This window comes from Dermochelys coriacea, chromosome 11 (assembly GCF_009764565.3).
Source record: "Dermochelys coriacea isolate rDerCor1 chromosome 11, rDerCor1.pri.v4, whole genome shotgun sequence".
In the NCBI taxonomy this organism is placed as follows: domain Eukaryota; kingdom Metazoa; phylum Chordata; order Testudines; family Dermochelyidae; genus Dermochelys; species Dermochelys coriacea.
Window position 1 is genome coordinate 77,739,743 of NC_050078.2, and position 10,187 is coordinate 77,749,929.

General features: G+C 49.7%; 1 protein-coding gene across 1 annotated transcript in view; it reads right to left on the reverse strand.

Annotated features, from left to right (window-relative positions):
• The window catches only part of FTCD (formimidoyltransferase cyclodeaminase), a 43,949-nt gene extending 36,637 nt beyond the window's left edge, over positions 1-7,312 (reverse strand). Inside the window, exon 1 of the mRNA XM_038422178.2 lies at positions 7,166-7,312. Within this exon, the coding sequence (XP_038278106.1) occupies positions 7,166-7,219 (54 nt within the window). The 5' untranslated portion in view covers positions 7,220-7,312. The remainder of the gene's footprint in view (positions 1-7,165) is intronic.
• Between the last annotated feature and the right edge of the window lie 2,875 nt (positions 7,313-10,187).

The window sequence follows — 10,187 nt, forward strand, 5'->3', positions numbered from 1 at the left end:
TTCATGTTCAAAGCACAGCCCGTAATGTCGCCCGCCAGCTCCAAATCACGGCCTGCACTGGGGACTGAAAAGTAGCTGCTCAGTGTAATCAGAGCAATGTACGAGTGGAAGGGACCTTGAGAGGTCATCTAGTTCAGTCCCCTGTGCTGAGGCAGGACTACGTATTGTCTAGTCCAGTCTACTCAAAGTGGTGGTCCGGGGACCGGTGCCGGTCCACGAGCCATCGGCTGCCGGTCTGCGCGCACATTGGAAAAAAAAATTGCCGGTCCCCCACATCAGATGGCTTGAGAAGCATAGGTCTAGACCATCCCTGACAGGTGTTTACCCTGCTCTTAAATACTCCAACAGCGGAGATCCCACAACCTCCCTGCGCTATTTGTTCCAGAGTTTAACTACCCTGGTAGTTAGGAAATCTCCCTTGCTGCAATTTAAGCCCATTACTTCTTGTCCTGTCCTCAGTGGTTGAGGAGAACAATTTATCACCCTCCTCCTTGTAACAACCTTTTAAGTACTTGAAGCCTGTTATCATGTCCCCTCTCAGTCTTCTCTTCTCCAGACTAAACAAACCCAATTTTTTCAATCTTCCCTCACAGGTCATGTTTTCTAGACCTTTCATCATTTTTGTTGCTCTTCTCTGGACTTTCTCCAATTTGTCCACATCTTTCCCCAAATGTGGCACCCAGAACTGGACACAACACTCCAGCTGAGGCCTAATCAGTGCTGAGTAGAGTGGAAGTGCCTTCTCGTGCCTTGCTTACAACACTCCTGCTAATACAGCCCAGGATGATGTTCGCTTTTTTTGCAATGGTTTAACACTGTTGACTCATGTTTAGTTTGTGATCCACTAAAACCCCCAGATCCTTTTTTGCAATACTACTTCCTAGGCAGTCATTTCCCATTTTATTTGTGTGATTGATTATTCCTTCGTAATGTGCAACTTAACCTGGCCCCTGTTATTTATGCGTCATGTTAATGTATTTAATTACACGAACATATAGAATTGCTCACATAATACAAAGTTCCCATATACTGTTTTTTCCTACAACCATAGAGATGCATGTGAGCTGCTTGTAACCTATGTATTACACTGCATGCCAGACAGTCCACAGAAGTCATTTATATGAATATTAGACAGTATGCTGTACTTAGAAAACTGACTACAGATGATGTATAGCAACACAGAATAATGGAAAAGGGCTAGCATATGTAATACAAGGGTTTAGAATTAAATTGCAGCAAGACTGTAACACTGTTAATGGGGTTTCATTAATGTAGCTTTCAGTAAATTCTTTCCATCTGGAAACAAGCATACTGTGGTGAAGGGGGGAGATTTTCTTAGCGTTGTGCATGAACACTGCGTGTGTCGGTTTTCCCTGCGTGCTGCATGTGTAACAAGGTGTGGCAGAGAGGGGTTTATTGCTGCAAAGGGCCAGGTGTGACCTTGCCTAGCAAGCTGGCCCCTGGACAAGGGCCTGGATGTTGTGGAACTTAGTAACCAGTGACTTGGAGGCCCAGAGGCCCACCCCATCTTGGGAGCCAGATGGTTTTGGCCAAGGGAAGGACAAAGGGCTGAGAAGAGGGGACTCTGGTGATCAGACCTGGCAGGGATGGAAGAGAGAGGGCCCAGGTGATCTCTTTGCCCAGGACTGAAGATGAAGGATGGAGGAGGGGCTTTGGGGAAGTTGATATATGGTGGTCAGCTGGAAGGAGGGGGCTTCTAGACCAGGGACAAACAGCAGCCTGAGCCACCTGGACGCTGGACAGTCCCATCCAGACTGTGCTGAGATTTTGTGTGCTCAAGGCCCTGAGAACTGTCTGTGTTGTGTTCCAGGCACACAATAAACCCCTCTGTTTTAGGCTGGCTGAGAGTCACTGCAGGCTAGCGATCGCGGTGGCATTGCTCCCTCTGGGGATGGAGGCCCTGAGGGTCCAGAGCGAGTGAACTCCCTGAGGGGGCCCATGGTGAGAGACAGGCGTCCGGAAAGCTTAGATGTGTGGTCTTGGGAGGCAAGGGGGCCAGAGGGCCTAACCCCGGAGAGGGCAACCTTCACGAAAGGATGACACACTGAAGGGGGTTACTCCCAGGGGAGAGAGCACCGGGCCAGTGAGTCCGTGACAGAGACATTTTGATGTCGGTGTATGAGATAATTCACTGTTCAATACCCTTGTTGCTGTCCACTTAGAAATATACTGATACCTTTCAAATCAAGTACAAATTCTGGTATACAAGGTCACCTGCATTCAAGTAACAGAGTAACAATATTTTACAGCAGGTGCTTTACTCAGGGAAGTTGTTTATGGACAATCAGATTGTAGGTCATATGCAACCTGCGTCAGCTCGAAAACTTGGCTCTCTCCCCAACAGAAGTTGGTCCAGTAAAAGACATTACCTCCTCCGCCTTGTGTCAGGAGTGAGGCCCCCAGCTGTGCCTGCTCAGTACCCCGACACCCTAACGAGCCCGCCAGGCTGCCGGAAGGACTGGCGGAGGAAGCCAGCTGGCCACTTTTAAAGCTAGCAGCAGCAGTAGCTTGCTGGCTGCTCAATGCCCATGAAGAAAAGGAGTACTTGTGACACCTTAGAGACTAACAAATTTATTCTCTAAGGTCTCTAAGGTGCCACAAGTACTCCTTTTCTTTTTGCAAATACAGACTAACACGGCTGCTACTCTGAAACCTCTCAATGCCCATGGACACTCTGCCTCCCTGGGCTTATCTCTCCAAGCCCTGCTCCTGCTTTGCTCCTCCACCGCCCTGCGCCCAGCCCTGTGCCCATCCTGTTCCAGCCTTGCTCCTGCCTCAGAGCCAGCCCAGCCCCTGCCTTCCCTGACACCTGGTAAACGGGTTCTGACTCTCGGCTCTGCCTCCTGACTCCGACTCTGCCTCCACCCTTGTCTCTGGCATTCAGCCTCTGACCACTAGGCCTGACCGCCTCTGACCTGGTCTGCTGACACCTTGTCTCTTGAATATCCTGGGACTGACATGGCTACAACAACACTGCATGTCTGAAAGGGCAAAACTCCTCTTCAATAGCCAGAGCACACGGGTGCTGAGAATGGCTGGAACTGCCAGTCTGGGAAAGAAGCGAAGGCCCAACCTGAGAGATGCTAAACATTTGCACTGCCCACGGATGTCAGCAGGAAAGCCTGGCCCCCTGAAGGCAGTGGGAGTTGTGGGTTGTCATAAATATAAAGGAAGGGTAACAACCTTCCTTTATACAGCACTATAAAATCCCTCCTGGCCAGAGGCACAATATCCTTTTACCTGTAAAGGGTTAAGAAGCTCAGGTAACCTGGCTGGCACCTGACCAAAAGGACCAATAAGGGGACAAGATACTTTCAAATCTGTGGGAGGGGGAAGGTTTTTGTCTGTCTATTCTGTGTGCTTGCCGGAGAGAGATCCAGAAAGCAAGCAATCCAACTCCATTAGAATTAATAAGTACTAGCAAGAAAATGTGTTAGCTTACTTTTGTTTTGGCTTGTGATTTTCTCTGTGCTGAGAGGAAGGTGTATTCCTGGTTTTCTTTTTTGTAACTTTAAAGTTTTTGCCCAGAGGGAAATCCTCTGTGTTTTAAATCTGATTGCCCTGTGAGATTAGCTTCCCTTCTAATTTTACAGGGGTGCTTCTTTTACCTTCTTTCTTTCTAATAAAGTTCTGTTTCTTTTAAGAGCCTGACTGATTTCTCTATTGTCGTAAGACCCAGGAGTTTGGGTCTGTGATCACTTTGTAACCAATTGGTTAGGATATTATTCTCAAGCCTCCCCAGGAAAGGGGGTGTAAGGGCTTGGGGGGGATATATGGGGGAAATAGGAACTCCAAGTGGTCCTTTCCCTGATTCTTTGTTAATCAAAGAATGATTAATTCCCTGGTGGTGGCAGCGTACCCTCCAAGGGCAAAGAGTTTGTGCCTTGGGGAAGTGTTAACCTAAGCTGGTAGAAATAAGCTTAGGGAGTCTTTCATGCGGGTCCCCACATTTGAACCCTAGAGTTCATAGTGGGGAGGGAACCCTGAAATTGGTACACGGCTGTTCTCCCCATTGGTGCTCACCTGGTTAAGGTACAGTGGAACAGGGGTGGGGGAGAGCATCAGCCATTGTAAATTATCATGCGGTCAATGGAACAATGACAATTTACCCCAATTGAGGATCCTATCTCAAAATGTGTGAGCGCACAAGACTAATATCGATAATAACAACAATAATCCCTAGCTCACATCTAGCATTTTTCATTGGGAGATCTGAAAGTACTTTACAAAGGGAGGGGGGGTTCAGTATCATCACCCCGATTTTACAGGTGGGGAAACTGAGTCACAGAGCTGTGATGTGACCTGTCCAAGCCCACTCAGCAGGTCAGTGACAAAGCCAGGAACAGAGCCCAGGTCTCCTGTGTCCCAGTCCTGTGCTCTGTTTGCTAGGCCACACTGCTCTGAAAAGAAGCCAGTGTACAAGATGTTACACATGTGACTAAGGAAGTAGAAAAAATGGTCTACTATTGTATGAGTTGCAAATCGGCATGTGATCATGTAATTGAAGACATACAATGCACAGAAGGCAGGGTTAAAGCTGCAGTCCATTTATTATTATTACTTTTACAGTAGTGCCTAGGAGCCCCAGTATTGGCCCAGGCCCCCCCGGTGCTTGGCGCTGTACAAACACACACCAAAGAGCTCACAATGTAAGTAATCAGAGCACAAAGCTGGGCACCCAGAGGACGTGGCAATGAAAGAAGCTGTGTGTGAAAACATTCTCAACTGGCTTTTTCATAAGATGGGAGCGTACCAAGCTCTGGGGCTGGAACCTTGTGTTGCTGTGGCAACAAGATGCTGTTCTCCGAAAATCCAATCAGCTGATCCAAACAGTCAGATCCTTAACTCAAGCCCAGAGTGTAGGCCGATGCAGAGTGCAGTAGCGCCTGTTAGGCAGTGCTGCTGCTTGGTGGGAACACATGACTGTTGTCTTCTAGTGGCTGTGGTCTGCTCCGGCTGCTCGTGACTCCTGGATTGAATTTAAGGTGATGGTTCTGAGCTATAAAGCCCTGCCTGGCCCAGGACCTGATGCTAGAGAGACGCCTTTCTCTCTGTGCCATGCAGCTACAGCGCTGCTCAGCAGAGGGGCCCTCAGTTTAAAAGAGCGGGGGCTGTTGGTGACGAGTTCTCCCTGGGAGGGGCTGGACTAGCCTAGGGCAGCTGGCCTTCAAGGGGCCTCTGTGTACACAGACTGCTGCAGAAAGAGGGGTTTGGTGAAGGCTGCTCTGGGGGAGGTGGGGAACAGGCGTTTTGTCTTCTGCTAACAATTTTATTTCTGATTTTGAACTTTATGGCGGGGGCACCCAGCACAATGGCCTGATGCCCCTTTTATACACCTCCAAATACACACATCAGAGTTTCACACAAAAGCTATGCTAAAAATACTAACGCTGCAAACTCAAACACTCAAAAGTTCGGAAATGCCAGAAACAAGGCTGCCCGTGGACCCTTAACAGAGCCCCCTGGTGCACATGCAGGATTGCACTGCCTTCAATGACATGATCACATGCTATTTTTTCCTCCAGACTCCTGCCTCTTTCGGCGCCCAGAGGAGCACTAGACGGGGGAGAGACACCCACTCTGCCAGTGGGTTTCACAGATTTTTGCTGGCAGCAGAGGAAGGGTGAGACTCAGAGATCCCAGGCTCTGTGGGGCGGGGGCCTGCATGTTCTCTAGAGGTCACAGACCCTTCTTCCCCCTCCCCTGAAACCTGTCCTTGTCTCAGTCCCACCTCTTCCCCACATCCCAGCCCAATTCTCTTCCCCTAGCCAGTTCCAGTCTCCACTCCTCCGCTCTCCCTCTTCCAGCTCTTTGTGCAACCTGTCTGGCTCTCCCGTCACTTCCCACCATCACCCACGTTCCACACACCGCTGGCTCCCCATCCCTGGCTGTCTCCTTGGATTCCCCATCCCGCCTCAGTGCCCTTCCCCGCTCCGTGTCCCAGTCTCCTCCTCAAACAGCTGCTCAGCCCTGGGTGGAGCTTGCTCAGTGCAGATAGACATTACAACGCAGGGCAAGCTGCATGTGTGCAAACTGCGATTTTTCTGTGGCCAAATCGGGTTGGATTTTTAGAGGGATGGCAGAGGCACTTTCCAGACACAATGGCCGGGAATGCCATGTTTCCAGTGCCTTCTCCAAACACTGGAGCTCCTCATAAGAAAGGGGTCCAAATTTTTTAACATGGGCAAACTGATGTATTTTTCCCTGACCATTTTCTCAGAAATGACTGAACTGTTCGGGGTGAAATGTAAAGTCAAACTGAAGAGAAGGCTGAGGACAACACCTGCCATGGAAAATTTCAGCCCAAATGGTTAAAGTTTGGCAAACTTATAAGCAACTGAATCAGGGAAGTGCTGGTGCTGCTGGCCCCACCTGTAATTAACCCTGGGAGCTCTGAGGAGGAGGAGCCGCTGGGACCAGAGGGCAGCAGGAGCGAGTGGGGATTCCAGCTGCTGTTCTTCGAGAAGAGCGGGGCAGTGAGCTTGGCCTTGGGCCTTTCCAGTGCTGGCCGGGCAAAGGAAACCTCCACCAGCAGCAACGGAGCAAGGGCAGGGCGTGGCAAGCGCACAAGTTGGCCCCCACTGGAGAACCGGAGCAAGGCTGCTCAGTGCCAAAGCCCCTGGAGCTGGATGGTCTCCTCAGCAGCTCCCCATGGCACTGAAAAAACTAGCTTGCTCCAGCCAGGAGCGCTCCGGGGGAGGGGATGACATCCTCGCTCAGCCCCAGCTCGGACGACGTGGGAGCCAAGCCACAGCCACGAGTCTCCCCTTTGGGGCAGCAGAGGTGATCTGGAACAAAGGGTTGTGACATGCGCACCGCAGGGCCTCTCCATGCCCCTGGAGCTCAGGGAGTCTCACCCAGGATTCCCGTGAGAGCATTTAAGACGCGCCGGGGGAGGTGAGGTCATTGGGCCGTGCACCCGGGGGGCCATGCTGTAAGCTGCCGCAGATACGTGTCAGAGGAGCTGTCATCCAAGGACAAGCTACAAGCATTAACTCTGGCCCAAATGCCATCGCTTTGGCCCAGAGGCAATCAACACAAAGCAGCACCCAGGGCAGGTGAAAAGCAAACAAGCCAAGGCCCTTGCACACAGTTTATCTCCACAAAGCAAGTCACGCAGCACAGAGAGAACCCAGCCCCTTACCTCTTTGTTATTGCCCTCGGAAAAGTTGGGGACACACTCCACCAGTTTGGACATTGTGCTGGTTTCGTTCCTCCCAGGGGAGGGCCTTGACCTGGACCGCACTGGGTGTTTGCTCTGATCTGTGTGGCTGCAGAAATGGAACTAGAAGAGCAGGCGCCTTATACGGCCTAGCCAGTGACCTTTCCCAATCTCCAGGGTTTCTCATTAACTACCCAAAACTGCAGCCAATAGAAGGAGAGTTTCTTAATTAAACAAATAAGAGGAAACTTTTGGCAGGGAAGGCCCACCTGGCCTCTAGTTACTGGCCTGAGTCTACTGTCCTTTATGCTGGTGTCACTCAGGAGTGATACCCCTGCACTCACGGATCGTTTGTACCTGGAACGTTAATGGTCAAGTCTTGCTCTGTTACAACCTGGACTTTAGTCTCTGTTGTCAGGCTGTTGACTGATTAAGTTTCATTAAGAGCAGCCAATATTTATTTACCCATGTAACAGCAGTTCTAAAATACAAATAAAATACAAACATATGTTTTTGTTACAACAGAATAAGACACAAATTATACCCCAGTTGATAGGCTATCATCTCCCCCTCCACTTTTTTTTTTTTTGCTGATAAATCAATCATACAAGACACTTTCTTCAGTTGCCCACAATTTATTCTGTGCTCATAATCCTAGACAGAGGTAAGCAAATCCTAGACATAGACATGCAAGGATTTAGTTATACATAGGAACAAAAAGAATCCTGACAACAATATTGGTCCTTATTATATGGCAAAGGTAGAATTTTTTTTTTGCATTATTCATGATTAAAGAGGGCAGAAGTGTTTAGTAAATATTTCTGTTCTGTATTTGGGGGGGAAAACGGATGATGTAATCTCATCTTATGATGACAACATTCTTTCCTTTCCACTATCATTTCAGGGAAATGTCACACAGCAACTACTAAAGTTAGACATTTTTAACACAGCAGGTCCAGATAATTTGCATCAAAGAGTTTGAAAAGAGCTGACTGAGGAGCTTGCTGGACCCTTAAATGTTGATTTTCAGTAAGTTTTGGAACACTAAGGAAGTTCTAGAAGACTGGAAGAAAGTCAATGTTGTGCCAATATTTAAAAAGGGTAAAAGGGTTGCCACCTTTGTAATTGCTGGTAACTGAACCCCCGAGGCCCCGCCCCCTGGCCCACCTCTTCCCCCCCAAGACCCTCCCCTTGCTCTGCCTCTTCTCCCCAAGGCCCTGCCCCACCTCTTCTCTCAAGTCCATGGCCTCTTCTCCATCTCTTTCCCCGCAAAAGGCCCCACCCCCATCACTCGCTCCTCTACCCCCTCCCCCCTGTCGTTGGATCATCTCAAGGAGCCTGCCTACCTAGTAGTCAGAGTCTGCAATCATGAGACAGAACTCTCAAGAGTCGGCTGGGTCAGGATACCAGGGGTCAGAGGCAGGGGACAAACTGGAGATCAGAACCACCAGTCAGATGCCAGGCATCAGGCTGGGTCAGGATGCCAGGAAAATGAGCTGGGGGTGGGGGGCAGCAGAAATGGGTAGCAGAAAGCACAAGGCACACAGTCCAGAACAGGGCAGAGTCCAGTTGTTGGGCAACTTCCTGTTCCTGCTGCTCTGAGACTCCGCCAGTCGGACCTCAGGGGGCTGGAGCCTCCCAGGTATCTTGGGCCCAGCCTTGTCGAGGTTACGAGGACTCTGCCCCATAGGAGAGTGGAAGGAGGGCCCTCGAGGTCAGGCAGGCCTCTGGGTAAAAGAAGTGGGAGCGAGGACTCAGATCCTTCCGCTAGCCCATTTCACTGGGGTAGTGCAGAAGCCAGGGAAGTTCCCCACAATAGCGGGAGCATTCCCCCTTACATAATTGGCATCATGGACAGATTCCTATCCATAAGGTCCACCCCATTGGTTCACTGGTTGAGTTCCTACCATGTCTGGAATTGCAGAACTACAGGCCCAGTTTGCTGAACTTCAGCACAGATTATCAGACCAAGCTGAGGCATTACAACAAACTAGAACCGAACAGAGAGAAGCCTTATTGCTGACTAAGGCAGTAATAGACCAACAGGCAGCAGAAGCTAAGAAACCCCCGATTATTTATGTCCTATGGGAGCAGAAGGTCACAGAGTTTGGTGACTTCCTGATTAGACCAGGAGACATTATGGTAGAGGAGTGGGTCAAGTCTGTGAAGGCAGCTCTGCGTGTGCTAAGAGTACCTGAAGAAGATTGTTTGGACTTCATAGAGGAACACCTCAAGGGCCAGGCCAAGGCCACAGTAAAGTTCATGGCAATGAGAGACAAGAAAGATGTGGGAAAAGGTATTTGTACTCCTCCTAGAAGTGTATGGAGACAAGGCACCTATTGGAACCCAACTAAAGGAGTTCTGTGAGAGAAAGCAAGAGCCCAGTGAAACTATCTGGGCTTACAAGTATGATCTCCAGGAGAGAATGGGAAAAGTGGAGCGGCGAGACCCTCAACAAGTTCCAGACCCAGATACGGTTCTAAAAGAGCAGTTGGTGCAGGGGCTCTGGGATGACTCCCTCCACTGTGAAATGAAAAGAAGGTTGAAGGAAGAGCCTGGTAAGAAGTTCCATGAACTCATGCAGGCTGCCATTATGTGGTCGGAAGAAAAGGAAGTTCCTGTGGAACAGATGGTTAAGATTGGAAAATTTAAGCGAAGGCATCCAAAAACTGGCGGTCCAATAGGAAGAGATGCTGAAAGTGATGACTGAGTTGATGAAAGAAAAAAATCCCATTAGTATGCCAAAATATCCAAAGGCACCGGGATCCCCCTGAAGGATGAGCAGGGAAGTTGTTACACTTGTGAAAGGCCAGGACATACTAGCTGGGAATGTCCATGCAGAAGGAGAACAGAGTCCCAGACTCTCGAAACCAATGGGGCACCAGGAGCGAGTGGTCCATCTGCAGTAGAATGCCAAGCAGTGGCAGAAGGATTCCTAGGCCACTCCTTGGTGGAAAATCACTCTGCACACAGTGTTGACAGGAAAGCGGGCAGTGCCAGCATA